This window comes from Cotesia typhae, unplaced genomic scaffold, assembly GCF_013202065.1.
Source record: "Cotesia typhae breed Kobodo isofemale line unplaced genomic scaffold, CoteBio_Ctyphae contig_44, whole genome shotgun sequence".
Lineage (NCBI taxonomy): Eukaryota > Metazoa > Arthropoda > Insecta > Hymenoptera > Braconidae > Cotesia > Cotesia typhae.
In genome coordinates, this window is record NW_027423753.1 from 1645307 (window position 1) to 1672143 (window position 26837).

At 31.7% G+C, this 26837-nt stretch overlaps 1 protein-coding gene and 1 long non-coding RNA gene across 15 annotated transcripts in view; one reads left to right on the plus strand and one right to left on the minus strand.

Moving 5' to 3' along the window:
- Window positions 1–26837, minus strand: part of Rdl (Resistant to dieldrin) — a 94372-nt gene that overhangs the window by 45079 nt on the left and 22456 nt on the right. For all 14 annotated transcript variants that reach the window (XM_074245070.1, XM_074245065.1, XM_074245059.1 and 11 more), the window contains exon 2: window positions 4247–4344. In XM_074245070.1, coding sequence (XP_074101171.1) covers window positions 4247–4344 — 98 coding nt within the window. The remainder of the gene's footprint in view (window positions 1–4246; window positions 4345–26837) is intronic.
- LOC141528826 (uncharacterized) overlaps window positions 1–26837 on the plus strand; it is a 132948-nt gene that overhangs the window by 32795 nt on the left and 73316 nt on the right. Inside the window, exon 3 of the long non-coding RNA XR_012479477.1 lies at window positions 18508–18700. This is a non-coding gene — a long non-coding RNA (uncharacterized LOC141528826). The remainder of the gene's footprint in view (window positions 1–18507; window positions 18701–26837) is intronic.

The following is a 26837-nucleotide window of genomic DNA, read 5'->3' on the forward strand; positions in this document are numbered from 1 at the left end:
TACTTTTTAAAGGTTATTTATTAAATTATCGGTTGTTTAAATTTTAAAAATAAATATTGTCCTCTGAGAGAGAATGTTTAATGTATATTTATTTGTATTGAAATGTATCAATTCAATTTATTCGTTATTCAATAAACCCTTTATCGGAGAATTCAAAGACCCGTAGGTTAAATATTGCGAGGAAATAAGATTGAGGATATTGCATTATTTTTTGGACTTTTTATTAACCGAGAGAAAATTGAATGCTCATCTATCTTCGCGAGCATTTGTTTAGTTTATTTCATTTTTTTTTTTTTTCCGTGCTGTCTGACCACATTCAACCCGGTGCTTTATCAAATCTTCCGGCTTTTATGTACATACATTAGATACCAATCTCTATCGATACACGTCTCTCTTAATGTTTTAACGTTCTCATAAAAATTTATGATCTTCCTTCTGCAAGTCATCTTATTCGGTACTTTACAACGTGTTTTTCCGCTTACACAACTTTATTTAAAGTAAAATATTGATTATCACAACGGGAATTTATAAAAGTTCATTTTTATTTACTGAATAAAAAATAATAATATTTGTTACACTGAAAAAAATTTTTTTTTAATTAAAAGAAAATATTATTTTAAAAATTTGACATTTTTTTTTTAGATGTTTAGTTTGAATTTATTCAAAAAATTCAACAATAATAATTTTGTTCTTAGATTAAAAAAATTTCTTTTAAATCGAGCAGTTTTTTTTTCAGTGTAAAAATAAATAATAATTTATTAGCAAGCAATAGAGTTTTATCAGGATTAGTTCGACTATTTGTTGGGAATAGTACTTGTGACCTCATCCCATTACACAAAGTAAATCCTTTTAAGGACACGATACGTTGCCATAGTAATATCTCTTGTCCGGGCTCTGGATTGGCTTGTGGAAACCCATCGTCGAGAATCACGTCCCGTAGGGCGACATTTCAAAGAGCAACTGATACAACTGAGACTCACACATGTCCACACACGTATCCCTAAAGTCGACAAAAAATCCATAAAAAGGCTCAGGGAATAGAAATCAGGGTAAAAAAATCTTTAGCCTTTATATATGGTTTGTTACATTGAATATGTTGCGAAAAAGCAAGACCAGTCATCGTTCTTTGGCGATCGTGACCGGCAAGTTAAAAGTTATCGATTGAATCCAGTCTGAGTAGTAGCCGCTATAGATCTTCCTATATTGTATAAATCTCGTTGATCTTCTAGGCCGCGATTTTTCATGCGTGCGACTCCAAATTTTCCTCTGATTACACTTTAAATAATTACTTGATTGAAGACAATTTTTTTTCAATTCAAGAATAAAATTGTTTGAAGAAAAAAAATTTTTTTTTAAGTTTAAAATTCTTAAATAAAAAATTAATTGAAAAAAAAAAAAAATTTATTTATTAAAAAAAAGAATAAAATTTTTCAGACAATATTTTTCTTGAATCAAGAAGTTTTTGTTCTCATAATTGTAATTGACACAATAATGCTCGGAGTTTTTGCTGATTTATCACTTTGAAATTCAGAGATAAATTCGGTGTCGGAAAAAATGAGCCGGTCGAGACGGGAATAAATGAGGTGGATGTCTGTAATTATGCCCGGGAAATGAAAATAAAATAAAATAACAAGAAAAAGGGATAAAAGATGGGATAAGAGTGTGTATACTTTTATTTGGATGGATGTAAGAGGGGGAGTATGTTTGTGTTGAGTTTGGACCAGGACCAGAAGATACTATTAACGGTAACCCGTGGCAACTCTCGACGTCCCAACATCCAACATCCAACATCCAACAGCCAACATCGATCGGTGTTTTACCAAAAGCCAAAGCCCCGCCCTAACGCCGGCGAGGTGTCCCGAAAATTTGACTTGTCTGCGACCGCTGTCGCCACAGCTGAATGATTCTGTTTGCAAAGGTGACAATGCCTTGGTTTTAAGCGAGAAAGACGGGCCACGATAGTATTGAGCTTTGTCGATCGAGAATATACTACACTGAATAGAGAGAATATAGACATAGATCTATTCAAAGTGGATCAGCCAAGGGGTCACAGATGTCATTAACCCAAGCTATGGCTATTTCTGGAATCACTTTGACCAGTCTGATCAGTTATTGATACATTCCCCTTAGCGCCTTATTAATTCAACCTTTACTTTTTACTGTCTTGGTAATATTTCCTCCATTTTTCCAGGAGTTTTTTTTAAAAGGACCTTTTAAAGATTTTCTATCTCTAAAAAAATCATTATTTATAAAAAAAATATTTCTAAGTGCTTATAACCACTAAATAATTTTTCCTATCAATTTGATTGAAGATCACAACATTCAGCGGGTGTTAATTAGTCGAGTGTTGGTAAAAACTGAAAACATTTAATTCGTAAGCACCGGCTATCAATATAAAGCTGAAGAATGAAAATAAATAATAGTAATAATAATAATTATAAAAAAAAAAAAAAAAAAAAAAAAACATCAAAGGCATCAATCGATGAACACTCAACACCAGCAATTGCAAGTCTGCCGTTTATTGCTGGCCCTTGTCATTCTTTATTTTTCTATCTCTTTCACTTGTTCGAACTCTCAATAGAAAAAAAAAAAAAAAAAAAAAAAAAAAAAAAAAAAAACAATAAAAATAAAAAGTTAAAATGAAAATAAAAAAAAAGTTTACCGATGGGAGTAGAGGAGAGAAAAATTTCTGACAATCACACGTACAATTGGAGTATTGCTCTGGTCTGGTCTCCAACTCGACCTTATACTTCGGGACGGTCTTTACTTATTTCGATACGATTATTGTACTATCGACCTCGCCTTTCCGTTCTATACTTCGGACAATGGGAGCCAACAGGAAGACGTCTTCTCTGTTCGTCCTCAGGAAGACAAAATAACAATAATAATAATAAATAATAATAAAAAAAAAAAAAATCTAAAAAGCTAACGATAAAAATAATAGTTTTAAAAGTTGGGACAAAATACTTTTATATTTTGATGAATTTATCTTGTTTTAAAGTACGACATAGCTTACGAGTACCAGTCGAGGATTATTCTGTATTTATACGTCATAAACGTTTTAAAGAAGATTGCCCCGAATCCTCATCGTCCGTTTAAGGATACGCTGATGTTGATGGAGGATATATATTTACAGTCGCGGATAAACGGAATAGAAATAAAACGCTGGATAAAAAATAAAACAAAAAATATCATGTAGAGAGTTTGATATTATGAGAAGAAGAAGAAAGAGGAGGGGGAGGGGAATCAATAAATAATGTGCAGTGGAACGATTCAAAACTCGGTGAGTAGGGCACTGTGGAGACAGTCTTTATGCCGGGATGGCGACGGAACAAATTGCCATCATTTATTTATTCTCGACATGCCATCATGACTTGAAGTATCTCGGTTACTCACTACACTTATACTTTCTTCTTTCTTTCATCTACACTCTACTCATTTGCTCCTGTCCCTCTACACACGGCTCTCTTTACTTTTTATTTATCCGAGTAATCAACTTTAGGATTTTATTTTTACACTGATAGAAGGATTTGTTCATATTTTTTATTAACTGTTGATTGATTAGTTTTTAACGGAAGGTGATTTATTAAATATTTATGAATTAATTATTATTGATGCGTGGAAGAAAAGTAAAAATTACTGAAAATTCTATTTTATTTACAGTTTTAATTCTGACTAGCAATGTGACTGCCGTGACTTGTGAATTATGAATAAATAAAATTTTGCTTTATTAAATAATGACTTTTGTTAAATTGCACTGTAACTTCTTAAATATTGACGTTTATAAAGATATAAGCTCATCTCGATGTTATAATTATCAAGAGCTTTCATTTGAGTACCTACATCCATTTTTATATATTTTTCATACGAATTTCGTAAAAATTTAAATTTCATTAAAAAAAACCGATTTTATCAAAAAATTATTTTCAAATAAAAAAATTACAAACAGTTAATAAATGACAAAATTCTTCTATCAGTGTAATTAAATTTAAATTTAACTTTTATTAGTCAATAAATAAATAATTTAGTACTATCACTAGATTTTCTTGAATGTCACTTGAGTTAATTGGGTTGACTGCCTAAAATGCACCTAAAAATTTCTCTCAATGAATAAATATTGAGTGATAATTTAGTATATTTTAAAAACAAAAAAAATTTCGATGCAATGCCAATTCTTTGATTTAAATATTTGATTTAATAATCGATGAATGGACGAGCGATGAAAGTCGAAAAGATAACTACTCACCTCCATAGTTCGGCCTTACTCTTTTATCGTAACTAACTGAAAACGAATCTAGTATTGCTGAAATGTTAACGTCGCCCAGCATGCTGCCACCTGCCGCGCTGTAACAAAAAAATAATTAAAAGTTATTAATTAGCTTTAAGAATTATTCAAGCCTTTGAGAATAAAACGATTTAGTAAAGTGGAGGAGTTACTGTGGGTCCTTCCCTTCATATTGAACTACTAACTCACACGTACACGTACTATACAGGCTAGACGTGGACTGTCGTAAAGTAAGCTGCTTAACGGGCACATTAAAAAACGCTTACCGAGCGTTTTCCATCGACCAATAAGCTACGTTGCAATCGCTAAATGCCAACTTAACTCTTTCTCTCTCAGAGGCTGCTGCCCACTCTGACTAATTTATACTTTACTATTTTTTTTATAGCCCTAATACTATTTTAACGATTTATTCTTATCCTATTTGCTGTCTGGTTTGATTGAATAATTTAGGACTTCAATCCAGTTAAATGTTTTACCTTTTTATTTTTTTTTTATCTTTGAGCTTACAGGGAAATTAATTATTTAAATTTGGTTTTTTAAGATCAAAGACATTTTTTTGAATTTTAGATTGACAAAAAATTAATAAATAATATTTTTTTGTTAAGAATTTTAAGTAATAAAAATTTCAATAATTTATTTGTTGAGAATTGATGAAAATTTCTATGTAAAAATTAATTTCAGTAACATCAAAGTAATTGATTTTATTTATTTTTTATGTTAGGATTTTTTAACAAGACTTGAGATAATTTGTTTGAAGTATTAATTAGCAATCTGACATTTAAAACTGAAAAAAAAAATTTTTTAATCGACTCAGGATTTAATTTTTTCACTTAAAATTTTTTAAAGCGTATAATTGTGCGTAATTTAATCATCAAATGTTTGTAATGATGATTGTCAATGAATTATTAAAGTAAAGAGTTGACGGCTAAAGAGTAAATGGATGATAAAATGAAAAAGCGCCTGCAAAAGAGAGAGAGAGAGAGAGAGAGAGAGAGAGAGAGAGAGAGAGAGAGAGAGAGAGCGAGGAGGAAGAGAGAAGAGCGCTGTGTGCCAAATAGGGTGAAGCTAACGATAAATTACGGCTGTTACCACGAGTTATACACAGAGCGGCGCATATGTTGGAGGCTCTTTTGAAGTCAAACCACACTGGAAAATTATTATGGATAATTAACGGTAATAACGACAATAATGTATAGCTCAGCATGTTATATTACCGGAGTTGTCTGCAGATAAAACTTTGTTTTTTATTTCCATTATTATTTATATTTTTATTTTCACTCAGATTTTAATTTTCTACGTCTACGGCAAAGTCTTTAAAGTAATTATTAAATATTAATAAGCTAATTACTCGGGTTTTAGAATTTTCCCATTTTCGCGGTGAAATATTGCGCACCAACTCCGTATAATATAATATAATATAATATAATATATTTTATGACGTTAAAAATTAATTAACTTATTTAATAAAAAGAATCAGGGGTTAATGGATTTTTTTTCTAAATATCTGGTCAATGTCTCCTCGGATCAGCTCGACGACAAAACTAATTAAACAACTTAATCATTAGTATAAAATTAAGATTCTCTGGAAATTCTTTTTACCGTTAAACCTACTGATAACTTAATACTTTATTCCCTGCCCGCTGGCTTAGTTGTACTACTTTTTATTTATTCTTTTGGTAATTTTTTAAACTTTCGTTCTGTCGAATTAGATAATTAAACAAAAAAATCTTAATTGAAGTATCTACTAACTTTATAATTTTATTTACAATTATTTATATTAATAACAGCCATCTAATTTTATTTTATGAACATTATTAATATTATAAACTTTATTATCTAACATTAATATTGTTTATCAGATTTAATTTTTAATTTACAATTGGAAATTTTTCTTTAAACTTTATAATTTCGAAAAAAATATTTATAATAATTTTTACAAAAAAAAAATACATCAATAAAATCAAACAGAAATTACGATAAAAAAAATGATCATTAAAATGGTAGATTCACTTGCAAATAATTACCGTTTTTTTTTTTTTTTTTTTTTTTAAATGAACAACAGCTATTTATTGTCATTTAATAAAAAAAAAAAATAATTAACTCCAGAAAGATTAAATAAATAAAAAATCATCTACTCCGCGAATTTTTTGCCGCGTAATACCAGCAAATAATTAAAAATAAATTAACGGGTTATAATTACCGCTAATGCGAGTGCCCGGAATTAATGGACGTATATTAAATTCTACCCAAATATAGGTGTACCCATACATATATTATATAGATGAACGTATGATATAATCAGAGACATGCTCGTCAATTTCTCATCCGTATCTAGAGATTCTCGAGCGGAAATTGATTGATAGACTAATGAGATTCGGTTCGCCGTTGGGTTTTGTCGATAATTACTTTAGAATCCACCGGAATCAAGGGACACACTCAGCTGTGGGCCATATCGGTGAGTGTACACAGGGCTGTGGTGTTTCGACCCTTGAGAAACCGATGAAAGCAACACCCAAGGGCTTTTGTAGCACCCCCTTCCAGTTGTCACGAGCCCAGATCCGGCGAACTACAAAGACACTGTCATCGAACCGCCAAATTTTTGTTTTATTTTATTCGAAAGTTGTAGTGTAATAAATTTTGAAAAGTGTCAACACTCAAAAAGTGTTTTGTTCAGGAGAAGAGAAGCTGAAGCTCAAAGCGTAAGCTCGAGAGCCGTGTAGTCGACCGGAGATGATAGATAGACTCTCAGAAGGGGTTATAGAATTGCATAATCAAGGTACACGGTTACTCAGACGAGCAGGCCTTCGATTGCTACTTGTGAGGTACACTCGGTAAATATTAGTCTATTGAATAGTTGTAGGATCGAAGGAAGGAGGAGGTTAATTGAGTCTCAAGTGCCTAGTGTCGGGTCTATTATCGCTGAGAGCTCTAACTAACTCTTTATTATTTTATATTTAATATTTTATATTTATTGCTCATGGATTGAGCAAGAAAGTTAGTCACAAAAGTTTACTCCCCAATTTAGCTTATTTTTGCAATATACCTTCTCATTGTTTCTAACTCTGGCGTATCACCGTAAAAAGTAAGTGACGTCGTTGCGTCAAATGGACTCGTAAAAGTTTATGTTATCGTCGTCAACTGTATTAACCTTTAAAAAAGCTCTCCAGCTCGAGTTACTTTTTTGAGAATAAAACAAACAGACTACTTCCGTTCGGGATCCTCTGACATATTTAGGAATATTGTTCTTATCTTAAAAATATTTTAGGATAAAAATTATGATAATAATGATTAGGAGATACAGTTGCTCTGTGATTGTAGAGAATTGCGAATTTTTTGGCTTTATGATTTTTGGTATTTTCAATCACAATATATAGCTACTTTTGAAATAAATTTAAAAATAATATTGGTACGATATGGACAAATTTTTAAAACCTACAAATTATTCGAAACTCCTACGAAAATTTAACAAAAAATTGATAGCTTAAAAATATGTGACAAGACTAAAATTTAGAACATAATTAAGAAATGACCTTGTATCTTGTGAACTATTAACATTTTTTAAGATATAAGCTCATCCCAACATTACACTCATCGAGACCTTTCATTTGAGTACCCACATCAATTTTTTATATATTTATATATATTGTATATATGTATATATGAAAAATATATAAAAATGCATGTGGGTACTCAAATGAAAGCTCTTGATGAGTGCAACATCGGAATGAGCTTATATCGTAAAAAATGTCAATTTGCATAAAAAAAAAATAATATTTTAGAATCAACCAAGCTTGAAAGATTATTAATTTAGGTCAGATTAATTTAATAAAAAAAGTGACATTTAAGCGTCAAAAAGCGTTTGTATGAAACTTTATGACACATCTGAGTAAACATGACAGGATTTTTCAAGCTTGTCCCAATACCAAGCGTCTTATTTTTATTAACCCAAAAGGTTATCGACGTTGTCTGTATAAATAGCGCCTGGGTTGTATCTCAAGATGGTTATTTTTATTTATTATTTCAAAGGTCGTTACAAAGGAGACTTAAATAGTCAAAGGTTAAGAAAAATAGTTTTAAGTGACACCGAGACATTGGATTTAACAATTTACGGATAAAAGAGTGACTGAGGAAAGCTTTTGATCGTGACATCCAGACATTAAACTTGAGAAAAGTATAAGTATAATTTAAAGTATCTTTTTATTTGATCTGTCTTTTATTTTTTCATTTTTTTTTTAAACTGAGAATGAACGACTGGAAAGTTGTTGTTACCGTAATAGGATCAGTCGTGAGCTTCCTCCAGAATCGAAACGAGCTTACCGCAACCGTCCAAGACTTTTTTAATCCCCTTCGAACCAACAAGAAAGTTTACTTTTATAAGGACGACAATCAGACTTTACTATTTTTTCATTTCGAAGACAAAATCCAGTTACTGTCTAATAAAAATCAACACATTCCGATCCGCTGTAAATTGATACCTCAGGCAACGGCGAACTTTCTTATATTTATTGCCCTTAAGTATAAAAAAGTCCAAAGTAACTTGTTGGGTGATTTTAAAAACAAATGTTTTCTTTAAAATTAAATTTTTTTTTACCCCTCCGACAATTTTTATTTACATTTAATGATCGTGCTTTTATTTATTTTTTTTTTTTTTTATTCAATTACGTCAGAGCCACGATGCATCTTTGATGATATGAAAAACCCGCAGAAAGGTTGCGGATTGCAGAATAAATATATAAATAAATTATAATTGGACTTTGTAATAAAATACCAGAAAAATGCTCTCAATATGATCCCATTACATTTAATATATTTAATAACAGGAACAATATTTATTTAAAAATAAACAAGAGGATCAAACAGTCCTTAATTAATTAAAACTAAATAACAAAAGTATTAAATATTAAACTTAAAATTTTAAATAAAAGCAAAGATAATTAAAATAGAAATTCAACTGAATAATAGGTGCAATTATTTCCGGAGCTTTTTATGCGTGATTTACATTACTGCCCGGATAAAAAACACAAAGTCGAGTAACCAACTGTGAAAAGGGTGATTACAGAAAAAAAAATAAATAAATACGATGAACAATGTGTTTCCGGTCACTAACTACAAACTACTCGGTATTTTTTAAACGAGTTGAAAATAATAATTATCCGACTAGCAAGACAAGAGCTTGTTACTACACTTAACCATTATGTCCAGTTAATTATTCTTATTTTGCCGGTAAAAGAAAAAATAAATCTATTTCAGTGAATTTTTTGTTACTTGTACTTTATTTTTCTAAAAGTACGGCAAGAGTAATTGAGCTTTTTTGTTCTTTTTGATCTTTAATGAGACGGTTGTTAACTCGCTGGTCTTAACGATAAAGTGTAGCTTTCGTTATTGCTTACTTTTTTTTTTTTTTTCATTATTGTTATTATTATTTTTGTTTTTTACTTAAAAGTTTCTTTTAATGGAAAATTAATCGGCTTTCATTTACTCGGAGATAAAATCCGCTTTGTCTGACATATTTTAAACTATTTTTTATCGAGTTTCCGATATAAATTACAAGACTGATCTTTGCGACGTTTTAATCGGTTTATCTGGAAAGAACAAGTAGTTTACCAACGCCCTCGGTAGATGGCGCTTTGTGCGAAATAACTCTATTCTCTTTTTTTTATTATTACAGCGCTTAAATTAGCCGTCTTAAAAAAATAATTTTTAAAATTATTGAAGATGTAACATTGCAACTGTATTTTTTTTATAAAAAAAAAAAATTACTTTGACTTAATATGTAATATTTTTTTGAACACATCTATTATTTACACTGACTATTAGCATTGACCCAGTAGTAAAACCCGCGTTTTATGTTTGACCACAAATCCGTCGTACAAACATTTAATTAAAAAAAAAAAAAAAACAAAATAATTGTTTTTACCAACAATACCAACTAATTATCGGCCTCAACTCTATATACTTCAGATATCTCATATCTCTAGAGGTTTATTTATGTCGACGTCCCCAGCAGTTGTTTAAGCTTACAAGCAAACAATAACACCCAGTGGTAGAAAAATAGTTGTGTTGATAATTGGAGGGTGGATACGCACAAGCTATCCCTCAATATAAACTACCCTTCTATTCACAACTTTTACTTATTTTTTCCATTTTATCATCCCCGTTTTCAGATCCTGGGAATAGCAACCAAGTATCGCTCGATATATAAAGCTTGAGGATTTTATGCGGGCGTTTATAAGCAGCGCCCTAAACTTTTATGGGCACGAGGGATGCTGGTTGGGGCGAAAGCACTTGCAGGGTCTTGAAAGCATGATAGCGTTCAAAGTGCTTGGCACAGAAATCAAACTATCGATGCACTAGAAATATTTATCTTATAAATACTGAGACAAGGTTGCATTTTAGTGGAGGATTTTTTTATCGAGTGGCTCGGGCATCAATAACAAGCTTTAATTTTTTAATAGATTATTATTCGGTTTAAGTTTACGAGCAGAAGTGGGGGCAAAAGAGTCACATGCAGAAGGCGATGGCCATCTGTTCTCTTGCTAGTAAAGAATCGAGAGCCAACTTCTATTCGGGCGAACGATCTTCGTAAAACTTTTCACTCACGTATTTCATCGGTGCTCCAATACTTATCCGTTTTAGCTCCTTCCTTTTTTTACCCTCAACTTCGAGGTATTTTACTTTGGCTTTATTTTTTCTTACTTGGCTCGTACTCTTTCCATTCACTTGGAAAGTAGAGCCATCGCACGATAATCGATCAACCGACGATCATATATCATTCAAAGGGAATATATCTCGGTGTCCGGAATCGTTGGCTCCTTTATAAAGCTCATTTTTATTACTTTTAACGATCGATAGAAAAGTTTAATCTCTGAGTTTTTTTTTTTTATTTTTGTTTAACTAGTTAATTTTTAACAGAAAATTGTCTGAAATTTTATTAAAATTAAAAGATGGTAAATTTTTTTTTTAAGTTGCAATCAACTGATATATGACCATTTTTATTTTTAAAATTTTGTTGAATTAATAATTCATTACAAAAATTAAAAAAAATTGTTTTTTCAATTTTTATGAAATATTTTATTTTACACGAATTAATTTTTTTAATTAAAAATATCCTAAAAGAAATTACTTTGATAGAATTTAAAAATTTTTATCAAACCAAGAATTAATTTTTATAAAATTTTATCTAGTCATTTTTTTTACTTCGTTTAAATTTATTATTGAATTAAAACATCCATTTTTCTTCAAAATAATTTTTTTTTCGGTTAAAAAATATTTCTCTTAAATCAAATCAATTTAATTTCAAGTTAAAGTTTCTAATATTCTCCCAATAATTCAAGACTTCAGATAATAACAATAATTTTAATTATTGAAACTGTTTTGTTCAAAGTTAAATATTTACCCGTTACAAAGTGTCATCAAAGGAAGACAGCAATAAAATAAAATACCAATAACGGGAGTAAAACAAGAATAGAAATGAATTTAAATGTAAAACCCGAGAGCATTTATTTCCCAGGTGTAAATGTCTGTCTCGCAATCTAATCGTAATAATTTATCCTTTTATCTGAAATCGCCTAGGAAAATAAAACCGACTGAAGAATAATAATAAAAAGTAAAAGGTACAAAAGTAAAGCGACAGTACTGTTGGATATCCAATCTCTTTTACGACGCGTAATACAACTTGTCATTCGTTTGTTGGTAGTGTGGATCCGGGCAGATCCTCTCCCTCCCCCAGTTCCTCTCTGCTCGAGTGTAATCCCCTTCGAAACGATTCTATCCGGGCATTTTAACGAATAAAACGAATTGCTATAGGAATAAATCGAGATCGATTATCCGGCATGTCTACTTCGTCACCGATATCACGGAATATAAAGTCGAAAAACCTGAAAACGCGTGTGTGCCAGCCTGGTACTGCTGTGCACCTGGTACACCTACACTCACTTAATTCCACCCCTTCTCTCTGCTTGCTTTCTTCACTGTTATGTATATTTTCCGTCCATCGAGTCATAGCGTCATCTATCCCCGACTCGATCCACAGAATTTTTACTGCCGGCCTCTAATTCAATTTAATATTCAATGTTTTATACAATCGAAAGCAGAAGATATATAAATATAAATATTGGAGCTCAATTTATTATTTTTCCGCAACGTGATTCAAGTACGGAGTAAACAGATGTTATTCTATCTTTCAATAGATCACAGAGTATCTAAATATGGGAACGTTACCGAGAAAATTGTGAAACAGCTGGAAAATTGCATTGCAAATAGTCGAAAGAGATCGAAAAAGAGACGCAACAAAATAGAGACCGGAGAAGGAAAATATACTTTTATTTTCTTGTCTTCTTGATCTCTTTTCTCCTTTTCGCAGTTTTTTTTTTTTTTTTTTTCTTTTTACAGGATATATACGCCAGTAGTCTGCGTATGATGGAAATAATATTATACGTCAACTTTGTTTTCTTTTGTCATAAAATTTTCTAATATAACCATTTACATTTAATTTTAATACATGGTCTAATTTGGTCATACTAATTTATTATTTTTAATATAAAGTTTAAGTCAATTAATCCTATTTTTTTCAAACAAAAATTAATATTCAATTTTTATGAACCTAAAAAAATTATTTATTATAATTTTTTATTTTTTACATAAATGTACATGCCAATGAATTTTTTTACAACTAAAAATTAATGTCAGACAGGCTTCTTAAAGAAATTAAAGAAAATAGTTTTATTTTAGAACTTAACTCTCTACTATTGAGACGATTTAGCCACCATGCGCCACCTGTCGGAGATTTTTAACACTATCTTTATTAAAAAAATTACATTCGAAATTTTTTCACGGTATAATTTTTGTCTGCGACTAAAACGCCTCCATATTTCTGGACGTTCATATTAATATATTATTCAAACTAATTCCTGGATCCGAATATTTGCTGTTTTTGGTAAACAGAATGTCTGAACAACATAAAACGGAATGCAGGATTGACTGTTAGTATATATTTTGTATAACAGAATGATGTAGAGCAGAGAATGGAGAACAGCAATGTGAAATTATCGTTGGAAATTTCTGTTTACAAAATCAGGAACCAAACGGTATATTTACAAAATTGGGCTCTCAATCACTCTGTAATTACATCACCACGAGTACGAGTAATTACAATGAATTTTTGGTATTAATACGACTAATCTAATGCCGCACCGCTGTTTACACAAATCTCAAATATTATACCGGCGTTTTAATTAAACCAAACAATTTTAATATTAATTACAACATGATGATTTGGTAATGATAATGATAAACGTTAATTAGTTATCGGCTGTCATTACTTAATTTTAAACTGATAGAGTAAATTTATCCCTTCAACTCACTTCTGTTTGAATAAAAAAAAAAGTATCCAATTGAATCAATACTTGATTAAATGATAGTTAATATTCAATTCTGTTCGTTCGTCGCTAATTAATTTATCTTCATTTTTAATTCCCAAGTCGGATTATTTATAGATTGTTGTTGGTTATTAAAATTAAATTGTCTGGTTCTTCTCTGTGGGATTCTACAAACTAATGAATTATTTTATTCAAATTAATTAATATTTTATTTCGCGGGATAAAAATCTAAAGAAAAAAAGAAAAGTAGAGAATTTAATTAAATCACTCTACAGTGATTTAATTTTATTCAAATTGAACAAAGTTTATTTATTATTCAATTAATGAATTGGTAAGGTATCCAAGTAACAAAGCTTGAGTTAATTGAGAAAAACGTCTATTGTATAAATTTAATTAATCGTTGGACGGAGAAAGATATTTTATTAGTCAATTGTACGGGTATAGTTTATTGTAACGCCTTTGAATTAAATTCAAGATGACAGAGAACAATGAAGTTATTTAATAAGGGCAATAGTTACAGCTAATTATCTAACTGTTTTATTATCTTTATTGAGTATCAATTGTGACGCCATTTGTCTCGAGCTTACGGCTTTTTAACTGGTAAAGATTACCGGTGAGGCGCGAGGCAGTTATATAGACCCGAGTTATCGAATCCATCGTGGTGTTCTTAAAATCTTACTGGCGATTAGTTTAATTTACGAGATCTAGATATTGAGGGACGTATTTAAATTTTTGAAACTAAATAGCTGTGAAAAAACACCTGTGAGTGTTTTAGGTCATTTCAAAATTTTTTTTGAGGGTAAAAAAAAATTTATGACACGCGAATAAAAATTTGTTCGCTTTTAAAATATCTAAACCACGTTAAATTGTTGAAAGTTAACTTCTAAAAGTTACTAGAATTAAATTTCCGTTCAAAAAACGTCACTCTCAATTTAACTTAAGATTGCAGAAAAATTTTACTCGTAACTCATAAAAGACTTTAATTATAATTTCTCTCAACAAAATTAAGAGTCGAAAAATTAAATTAATTTGTAATAGACTTTCTAGTACAAAAGTTCATTTTTTTGTTGACATTAACGGAATGTTTTTTTCTGAGCGTTGATTAAAATATAAAATCTAGTTTGCGAGTATTGTATTATATTATTAAGATGTGATTGAAGATGAAGATAATCATGCAAAGGTGTGTCGATTAAGAGTAATCACAAAATAACTATTTGTTTTTTTTTTTTTTAATTTTTTTTTAATGCAGTTGCTAGTTCTTTGACCTTGTCGCAGTAATTTTATTTCATTGCAAGCTTAATTACATTTTCCTTGACAACATGCGATCAGGCCAATTTGCGAGTTATCAAAAGTCGATTTAAAAATATTTTAATGCTGCAAATTATTACTAGTTTCTTATTTCTTGTTATTTATTACTCTTAACTATTATTTATATTCCGTTGGCACTCTCATTGATGAAACCTCTTTGCTTTCTTGTCTAATGAAAAAGTATTGTAATAATGGAAATTAGTGACCTCGAGGTTATAATCACGCTTAGGTTGCCTTGAACTCAAAAGTTGGAGGAATTTTCGCAACTTTTTTAGACGTCCCCAATTTTTAACGCTTCCAAGGTTTTAAGTTTTAAATTATTTCTTGAAATCCATATTCATTATAATTATCATAAAATATCTATTAATCATAACTTATAATTTATGATATAACGTGACAATTTTAACGAAAAGTAAGATTTAATTTTTTTTTGTGAAAAATATTATTATTAAAAAATAAAATCAAATTGTTTTATTTTTCGTTAAAAAATTGTCTAACCCTGACATAAAATTTTCAGTAAAAAATCCAAACATTCTATTCAAATTACGGTACTTTAGCGTAAGTACTTGTACAAGTTCCCCTTGATCCGTATCAATATCAATATCAATGTTATTAAATTTATCTAATAGTTATCTATCTGTCCGTCACAAGTCTCAAACAGTATTATTGTTATATTATATTATATTAAGTATAAGCTAAAGATAAAATAAAAAAAAGTAAAGATTGGTTAAACAGATGGCCTGGGGATTAGTATCATCACGGTAGTGTCACGTTAGGGTGGACAAATGACAGCCGTTTGGTCGTATCCGATCAAAGATATTGTTCACTTAGCCCCTTCCCGTCAACACAGTACACAATGCCCGATAAGACTGACAGGCTACCGCACGACACCTGTTATCGGGGGCTGAGGACTGTATACCGCGAAATAAAAACCAGACCGACGGTTAATAAATCGTTTAATAGAGCAATATCCGCCTAAATAGTGAGCTTACTTCGTCTAAATAAATCATAAATTTTTCATTAATGATTTCCTGTGAAAAAAATTTTTTTGAGTGGCCATATATGACCTGACATATTTTGAAAGAAATAATTTTCATATCAGGCCATATAAGCCATATGAGCATATGTCAAAACCTAAATGGTAATGTTGAGCCATATTAAGCCATATAATGCCATATATGGCCACATAATGACATGTATAGCCATCTTAAAAATTTTATATGGATATATCCGACTATATATGGCCTAACATGGACATATATGTCTTGATATGGCAATTTTCTATGTCAGGCTACGTATAGAAATTTTTATAAATTTTAATATGGCAATATATTAGCGTATCAAGCCATATAATAACATTTTTTTACGGGTTATGAAAAACCAAACAAAACACTCACAAGTAAGTTTCTCTCAAGTGGGCACTGATACTCACGGTCTATCGATCAGACAGAGCGCGAGCACTGACATTGAATCCGTACCCGCTGACCCAGTGAGTATTCTCGAGGCTCTTTACTGCCACGGATCGATTACACTCAACTCTGGCTAGGCGAGCAGTAGGTAAACGTCAAGTACATACATAATTATTTTTAATATTATTATTGATATTTTTATTTTATTATTGTTATTAAGAGAATTAATTATTTTTTACAACTTAAGGGTAGTTTAGTGTTACTGCTATTGGTAATTTTATTACTACGCCCGTCATCGCTGTTTGTTAATGAGGATTTTATGTATATGCTAGTAGTTACTGTTTTTGTTCATGGACAGGTGAGCACGCAAGTAAAGACCTTCTCTTTCAACCGTCACATATCAAATGCACATGCGTCTTGAGTTGTTATATATTGTATAGCTCGTGTATGGAACAACCGTGTTAACACACACCAGCTAGCTTAACTATTATTATCTAAATTTAGTTTACCAAAGCCGTTTATATTAAAAAGCAATATTCTCTATAGACAACTACTAAATATCATTTTATGGACATGTTTTCATTTTAGTATTTTTAATATTGTATACCAGGGATTATCAGTAATTATACGTTGATAGAAGGGTTTGTTAGAGAAAATTTAATTAATTTTCCTTGAAAAAATTTTCTGAAATTTCTAATTTTCATAAATATCTATGTATGAAAACGAAGAAAAAATTAATTATAATTTTTTTTTTCAGAAATGTGTTCGTCAATTAACTTGACGTTTTTTTAAATTGGTTTAATAGTTAATTAAACATAAATTACATGATTACAGAAAAATCTATTAAAATTACAGTTTTACTCCTGTCAAGACAGAATTGTGAAGTATACATTTTTAGAAATATAATTTTTACTTTTTAAAAACTGTCAACTTGAAAATATCGATTTCACATAAGGAAAAATTTAAATTTCTACATGAAGAAAAATGTAAATTTAATATTTCTTCCACATATTAAATTTACATGGAAACAATGTCAAATTTATATGAAGAAAAATGTAAATTTAGCAGGTGGAAAAAATGTTAAATTTATAACAAAAAAAAAAAAAAAAAAAAAAAAAAACTAAAATTACCATTTTGAAAAGTGTTGAATTTACATGGAAAATATTTTACATAATTATATAAACATTTTTTTCCCCAAGTGTGTTATTTTCAAAATCATATTTATTTTCAAATATGACACATATTTTTCCATGCAATGTTTAGCTCTTCAAAAGAGCCGAGATTAAAATTTTTCATTTTATAAGTTAACCCCTAAAAATTATCTCTCTTCTAATGAGAAGATTTAGCGACCATCCGCCATCTGTTGGAGATTTTCAAAACTAATTTTGTAAAAAAATTAAATATCGACATATATGACCGTATGAGGGCCATTTTAGGACATATGTAGACACATAAATTATTTTGAAATGGCTGTTGTATCCACATAAATTTTTTCAGAGGATTTTACCAGCAGTAATAAAAATCAAAGTTTGTTTACTTGAAACAAAAGTTTTTCTTACACAAGACACTTGCAGAAAGTTGCGGTTGTGCGGTCGTGTGACGGTCTGACAATAACTTTGGGGAATTCATGGGTGTCGAGTTAAGAAATAGCGAGTTAGAAGTTGTTGGTAAGCGGCCCTCATCCACCCTGTCATTTTTTTCACCCACTCCTCCTGTTGGGTGTTTTCTTACACTCTCATACTTTTACACTGTTAGTAGTGTTTTTGAGTCACCAGCCTGTCATAAAGTTGCTCTTTATCTTTCCGTGCCACTAGTCTTACCAGAGCAACCGCCAGTGACTCGGATTTGCCAATCATCACTTATTTTTCCGAGACTTTTAACCGCAAACCAATCGAGTGAGACGATAGACACGTGCCAAATTTTTCTTCTTTTCCGTTTCAATCTTTGTTATTTATTTCGACATTCAATAATTCAATTTAATGCCAAATTAAATTTACGCTGGATATTATTTCATTGATAATTAATACATTAAATTTATGAATTTATATTTAATGAAATAAAAGCAATAAATCGGATGGAATTCTCTGACAATTTCAAAAAATAATAATAATAAAATTTATATTTTCAGTTGTTGGGATAAAATGGGAGCCGGGTCAGCGCAACATAACACAAATGGATCTGACAGTAACGCGTGGCTCGTGAAAATTGGAGCTCAACTGAAACTGCACGTTAAAAGATTTATGGCGGAAGCGGAAGTATTTCCCGGGCGAAATATCGCATCTATATACGTATAGAGAAAAATAGAAGAGCTCCCGTCATTGGTGAGTGTATTCGTTTGGAACAACTTCTAACACTACTTTCCCATATAAAAACATACACATACATTTAAATTTACATCTAGATCTACATAACTATACAACTATATCTTTTTCCACATAAACGTCCAAGATTTGTGAGTTTACTCCTTTTAAGAACAGCTAATTTGTTCCGGGTTTAGAAGTGTACTGGCTAAAAAGTCTCAGACCAGTGAGAAATAAGCGGTAAACTTTGTCCGGAGTTTTTAAATCAGCGATAGGAAAAAAAGCTCTTTTAGTATACCGATCAAAAATGCAGAAAAAGCTCGGAATAATATTAGCGGAAGAGGATAAATAAGCACATTTTTGCTCTCATATTCAGATCTTATAAACTTTCGTATATTTTTCATCGCTCACTTAGTTTATTCCCATTTAAATGGTTCACTTTGCGTGTAGCATTATTCCCTGGAAAAATACTTGAGACGTTGAGAAATAACCTTCAGTCGAGTTTTTTCTTCTCTAACAAAGTATGATTTATCATTGGCTATTTTGCCGGTGAATAAATTCTTTTATGGCTAGATGTGGACATTTTAGTAAATTTGATGTACCCAGGGCCTTTCATATCCATTATACAACTTTTCATCTCTCTATATATATGGTTCGATATGAAAATTTGCTATATCAGGCCATATATTGACACGTTAAACCATATTAAATTTATTAAGGCTTAATATAACTTTATATGCCCATTTTAGACCATATATTGATTTATCGGGCCATATATAGAAATATTTGACTTAGTATGACTTAAAATGCTCATATAAAATTTTTTAACCTAATTTAGTACATAAAATATCCAACAGGTGGCGTATGGTCGCTAAATCTGCTCCTTAGTAGAGAGTTAACTTTTATAAATTAAGTAATAAAGTAAAAAAATTCTATAACCCTTGTAGAAAGCTTAGATGGTATTGGCTTTTAGTTAAATGGAGTACAAATCCAATTTTTATTTAATTTGACATTCTAATTGACGTTCGCATGTCTAGAGAAACTAAAATAAATTTCTGATTGATCTTATATACAGCCTGATTAGTGATAAATTTATAAGTTTCATAAGATCAATGTTATGAACTATTATTATATTATATATTTGGATTGTAATTATAATTATAGCTGTGATTAGATAACAAGGGAGCTTACTGGGCGTCAGACAATTGGAGATTAGAGATCGATGCGGCCATGTTTGCCGAGTAAATATCCTTTGTTCGTGAATGTATTTGATCTATTAATGTCATGCTGATAGGACAACGTCATTGGCATCCGTATCATTGAGAAGGGAGGATGCATCATCGTCATAGATTCACTGTCGTCGTCATTGTTGTGTAAATTAACATTGAAATTCCACTAAACTCGTTGTGATATTAGTTAAAGCATTTATTGTTTAATTATGTATAACTAATATGTGTTGACAATCGAATTCCTGTTGTGGCAACATATAATGTCCTTAGAAAGAGATGATGATTAGTTGAAGATAAACTTTTAGTAACTGGTGAATATTCAGATACCGGCTAGCTTTTATTAGGGCCTTTAATTTGTAACTTTGCTCTCGGTAGTTCACTCAATGTAGACGAGTAGTTCCTTGAATGCTCTCCATCTGTCAGGAGACAGACTATAAGTCGTCTCTCCTCTTTCAGAGAGTAGAGCTAGTGTGATCATAGTTGGCAAACGTAGGTAATTGAGTCCCTCGAGATATATATTCCAGTGAGTTCAGTCTACTGTCATAACCCTCGGGATATTTATGCTGCGATGGAGAAATTTACATTAGGATATATACTTTGTGACTTGACAGTTCGTAAAGTCCTCTATGCTTTATCAGCGTCCTTTTTTTTTTTAAAGTCAACCATCCTGGAAAAACTTTTCTCCCATTGATTAATTTATTCAGAAAAAAAATATAAAGACACAGAGCTACGCAACGTAAAAGGCTAGAGTGGAGAGCTAAAGTGAGTAAAAAGGTGGAAAATGGCAAAAAGTAGGAGCAAGGGGAATACTGGCGGTCGGAGCCAGTTTTAAAGCGTCTAAACTCATCTGCAAGCCTCGGTGAGCCGCGACACCAACGCATTACCTTAATGTGCTCCAGAAAGCTCTTTTATTACACCCCTGTCGTGCTCCTGGCATAGCCCATACTGCAGCGCACTCTGATACACACGCTTAGTACGTTAATGGTCGCCCATCTTTCGCTTCGGCAAAACACATACACAAACACAAACATTATGGGCTTTTGCACACAAAATTCTTTCCATGCTCTCCATCACTTCATCCTACATTACTTTTTACTTCATTCCCGGCTTACACCTGATACTCTTTAGACTTTTTTTTATCTGAATCTGGATTTTTGCCGACTGTATCCGTAAAAGCCGCGATATTTTAGTTTAAATAATGTAAAATCAGCTCGTGAAAATTTTTTTGATAGATATGTTCGTAAATAAATCTGATATGCCTGGATATCGAATATTATTACAGAAATTGATTTTTTTTTCCATTATACAAAATCTAATATGGCTCTACATGTTCGTAAAAAAATTTTCTATGGCCTTATCTGATAAAATGATGGCCATATATTTCTAATATGACTTCATATGCTCATATAAAGCTTAATATGTTCATATATGCCCATATATAATTTTGCGACCAAAATTAGTATTGAAAATTTCCGATAGATGGCGTATGAGCGCTAAATTATCTCCCTACCAGAGAGTTAATTTTTAGAGGATAAGTTATATGATAAAAATTATTGTTTTGACACTCTTAAGAAACTTATTTAACATAGATTTTTATTTTTAACAATTACTAAACTAATTTTTATGCAGCTGGACAGTTTAATTGACGTTTTTTAAGTTATTTTCTCAATAACAGGGATAAAAATGAAAGTCATAGTTAGCAAAGTGAAGGAATTAACGTTGATTGATAAAAAGTAGAAAAGTTGATATACTGACTTTGACTGTATTGGATAAAATTGACGACGCAGTTCATAAACAGCTGATGCTATCAATAACGCAATTATAAAAAAATATTGTTACGCGGAGCTAGAGAAAGGGGAATAAAAGAGTGAGCAGGTAATATAAGGGCCGATGCAGCAAGCAACCACAGAGTCAGTCAAGTGGAAGAAAAAAAATAGTGAAAAAATTGATGGAAAAAGAGAGATAGAGAGAGAGAGAGAGAGAGAGAGAGAGAGAGAGAGAGAGAGAGAGAGAGAGAGAGAGAGAGAGAGAGAGAGAGAAGGGAAAAAGTAGCGCTACTTGTGTATAAAAGACCATTACAATCGCGCTCTCCCGGCACGGTAATGGGGTAGTGTGATATAATTAACTGGCATTCCCCTGTACATACTCTTATCGGACTACCACCGGCAAGCAAGCTCGGTACTACTTCTCTGAAAATAAAAATAACTAGTCCGCCTGACAGAACGCCAGAATAAGCTGATAAAGAGCGATTTCATTGAGAAAATTATCAACCAAATTGTAAATTATAAATATATAGATATAAATAGTTAGGTTTTTAGTATAATTCAATTGAATTTAATTAATTAAAGTAAGTTGGTTAGCCTCAAGAGGAAATAATATTTTTTCACAGTTAATAAATGAGATTTAAATCAAGATACTTAACTGCACGACAGTCAGGTAAATATTTAAACACACTAATGATCAAACACCGCGCCCAAGGAGAACGAGACCCATAAAAAATATAAATAATTATGATTAAAAAAATGCAAAAAAAGGAAACATTAGTCATCGGTAATTTTAATGCATTAAACCGCTAGCTCACGAGATTTCTCAATTTTTAGCCTAAGGCGTAGTGTAATATCCCCGATGAAAAGATCACGCGATCATATAATACACCACCACCAATAATAATAACAACAACAACAACAATAGTGCTAGCTAATGTAACTTGGATAAAAGGCTGAGATAATAGAGCGGTGGTTTATAAGTGCTCACGATTCCTTCACCTTCCGAGAGTTTTAGGTAATAAGAGCTTTGAATCTTACAAGGTAATTTTAAGCAAAACAACAGCATGAAACTCTGCTTGTATTTATTTTTCATTACCTTAACTATCATTTTTTTCCAAAGTTTTTCGGTGAGTCGAAAATTAGATCGATTCAAAAATTCATGTGTATCAGTGCTTCTGTAATTTTGAAGGGAACTTTATCAAACTTTGTACATTTTCTTTTTGGGGCATAACCTTGAACAAGTTAGAGGATGGTTGAAATTGGTTGGTTAGTTTTTCAAATAACGGCCATGTCAAATTTTGAAAATAGAAATAAATATATTCTGACATTGCCACATTAGATTATGTGTGATAAAAAAAATAACTTGATGCAATTTTTTGTTTATTTTATTAGAAATTTGTTCGTCAATTAATGTGTCAAATTAAACAAAAATTGATATTATTATTAATTGATTTTTTTCTAAGTAGTTAAAAAATTTTTCTGCAGAATAATTTTCTTAAATAAAAATTTTTCTCTAGAACAAAGTCAATTTTTTATCAATGCACTGTTATTTATGTAACTAAACCTGCCGTCTAAAAATACCAGTGTAAAATTAACTTAAAACATTTTCCCGATTATAGAATTATTTATTGAAGCAGTGTGTCGTGAATCATCATTAATAGATATCCGGTAGAAGGGGTGGTTAGTAATCCAGTCTTTCATCATTGACTAGGTCGTGAATAGGGTTACTAAAGTATGCATAGGGCCATGGACTAGAGGCTGATGGCCTCGCATTGATTGGCAACCCTGTCTGCTTGCCAAGGCTCCACTTAAAACTTACAATACATTCTCTAAAACCTCACCCACTACCACATTCTTGTTTTTACTCTCCGTTAATTAAATACCCGATGATGATGATAATAATAATAATAAAATAATTTTATTCCGGTCACTGAAAAATCCAATAAATTTTTAGCAACCACAATAACAAAGTCTGTAAAAATATCTCGGGGTATTTTTTTTGGATTATAAAACAACAGTCGCTGGTAGCTGTTAGCTCCAAGCTGGAAAAGTCTCTTAGATAGAAGAGAACTACCTAGTAGATAGAGTTTAAGAGTACGAGGCAGCCAGTTCTATTAAACTAGACGTTATGTTTATAGTTGAATTGTAACAACCGTATTAAGCTAATATTTTCAATGTCAACATTAAACCTCTACGAGTAATGGGAATGTGACTTTGAATACACTTAATGAAACGCTTCTAGACTCTAATTCACTCTACTTTATTCCTCTGTTTGGTTAAGCCTACTTCTGTTAATATCTAACTCGCTAACTATTGTCCCATTAAATAACCTGCGTTAATTGTTTCTCTTCTGCGACAAACATTTATACACTAGTCACAAAAATTAAGGGATATAAAAAAAATTCCAAATTTTTTGGTGATTTTCAGCGAGCTGTAACTCCGAAGAAAATGATCGCACAGAAAAAAAAAAAAAAAAGCAAATTGTAGCTCCAAGTGTCTAGTTTTTAGATATGACCATGAAAATTTTTTGTCATCGTCAGGTCTGGAGAAATCCTAAGAAAACTACTGAAAAAAAATTTTTCGAAATTTTTTTTCGTCTTAAAAAAGGTCTACGGGCTTCAAAAAAATTTTTTCGATTGTTTCGTTTAAAAGCTCTTTTAGTAAATTTAATACCCTTTAATTTGACGTAATCAAAAAGCCTGTACGATAATTTGCCGCGGAGTTATCGTCAATCAAAGCAAAAAAGTTTTTTTTGACTTTGGAAATCAATAACTCTGGAAATAATGACCGTATAGGAAATCGAAGGAGGGTTTTGAAAACTACACAATATTCTCTATAAGAAAACGTAAACCGCTTTTGAAGAAAAAATTTTTTTTGAATTGAAAACTCGGACTGAAAAAAAGACAAAAATTCGCATAATTAAGGATATTTGGATAACTTGGTATAACTTTGGATAAAATGGATGAACGAAGGATATCGTTGGTAATTTTTTAACTTCAAAGTGTCCCCTAAAATCCCTAAGAAATTCAAAGCGCTGCGATTTTTTGTTCATAGTGCCCAGAAGCTTCAAATTCTGTGTTTTCGCAAAAATCACCATTATGAGCAATTTTGTGATTTTTATTCATTTTTCCATTGAAAAAAATTTTTTTTTTCAAAATTCTTTATTTTTCGATCAAAGAGATTGATTTTTCAAGAAATTTGAAAAAAAAAAAAAAAAAAATTTTCAATTTTTTCGAAAATTTTTTTCGAAATTTTTTTTATCAAAAATTTTTTTTTTTAATTTTTTTTTTTATCGTCTTCAGAATGCTTCACTATTTTCAAAAAAATTAACTCAATTTTTTTCTGTCCGCTACAACTGCCTTAGTTTTAAATCTCATTTTAAAAATTCAATAAAAACAAATTGATATACCCCCGCGGAGTTCGGCTTTTCCTCACACAAAACTTGAATTTTACGTTTTCTTTTTAGCCTAAATTCCTTACGTGAATTTTATGTAAGCTTTTCTTTGATAAGCACCTTTTGATATGCCTCGTCGACATTTAGCTGCCACAGATGTGGCTCGCATTGTTACCCTCCTTCAAGAGGGCTACAGTCAGGTGGAAGTAGCAGCTTCTATGGGAGTGAGCCAGTCCGTTATCAGTCGGGCCTATGCCCGATTTAACGCGACTCAAAGTTACGATCGTCGTCCGGGTCAAGGTAGACTACGAATCACTACCGAGCGTGATGATCGAGCTATCATTCGAGAAGCTCTTCGAAACCCTACTGCGCATGCCCACACGATCGCTCATTAATTTCGCAATCGTCGACAACGTCCTCCCCAACAACACATATCGGCATTGACGGTTCGAAATCGCTTTCGAGAGCAAGGACTACGCGCTAGACGCGCAAATCGCGTGCCTATGCTCACTCCACGACATCGCTGAGCCCGATTGGCCTATGCTCATGATCATCACCATTGGGGTCGTAGACAGTGGACCAGTGTATTGTGGACTGACGAATCTCGATTTTGTCTTCATGGCAGCGATAGACGATCTCTCGTTTGGCGCCGTCGTAGAGAACGAGATCGGGATAGTTTTACGAGACCAGTTACAGCTTTCAATGGTGGATCAGTCATGGTGTGGGCAGGCGTGTCCTTCAATACCAGAACCCCGTTGGTCATCGTTCGTGGGACGTTGACTGCCGATAGGTACGTCGACGAAATTCTGGAGCCACACGTCCTGCCTATGCGCACACGCATGGGGGCAAGACGGTTCATTTTGATGCAGGATAATGCTCGTCCTCACACTGCAGTTCGTACGCGAACTTTTCTCCGCGCCAACAACGTAACAACGCTTAATCATCCAGCGATGAGTCCTGATTTGAACCCAATTGAGCATGTTTGGGACATGCTTGGGCGTCGATTGCGGCGAGACTATCCGCAACTGCACAATCTTCATCAGTTGACTCAAGCGTTGTTACGTTGTTGGCAAGGAATTTCGCAACGTGATATTCGACGATGCATCAACATGCAAGAGCGTTTACGAGCTGTGATTCGGAACAGAGGTGGCAATACACGGTACTGAGCAGTTACTGCCGCGTGCGTACAGAGGTCATTCGGCAGCTGCAAACAGACAAACACGCAGACAAAGACACACACACACACACACACACACACACACACACACACACACACACACACACACACACACACACACGTGTGTGTGTGTGAGAAGCGTAAATCCGACCGAGCAACCTCCACGTGGTACGCTTTGGGTAACGCTAATGCCGGCGGTAAAACAGTCGAAAAAATTGAGAAAATTTCGAAAAAATTTTCGAAAAAATTGAAATTTTTTTTTCAAATTTCTTGAAAAATCAATCTCTTTGATCGAAAAAATAAAGAATTTTGAAAAAAATTTTTTTCAATGGAAAAATGAATAAAAATCACAAAATTGCTCATAATGGTGATTTTTGCGAAAACACAGAATTTGAAGCTTCTGGGCACTATGAACAAAAAATCGCAGCGCTTTGAATTTCTTAGGGATTTTAGGGGACACTTTGAAGTTAAAAATTACCAACGATATCCTTCGTTCATCCATTTTATCCAAAGTTATACCAAGTTATCCAAATATCCTTAATTATGCGAATTTTTGTCTTTTTTCAGTCCGAGTTTTCAATTCAAAAAAATT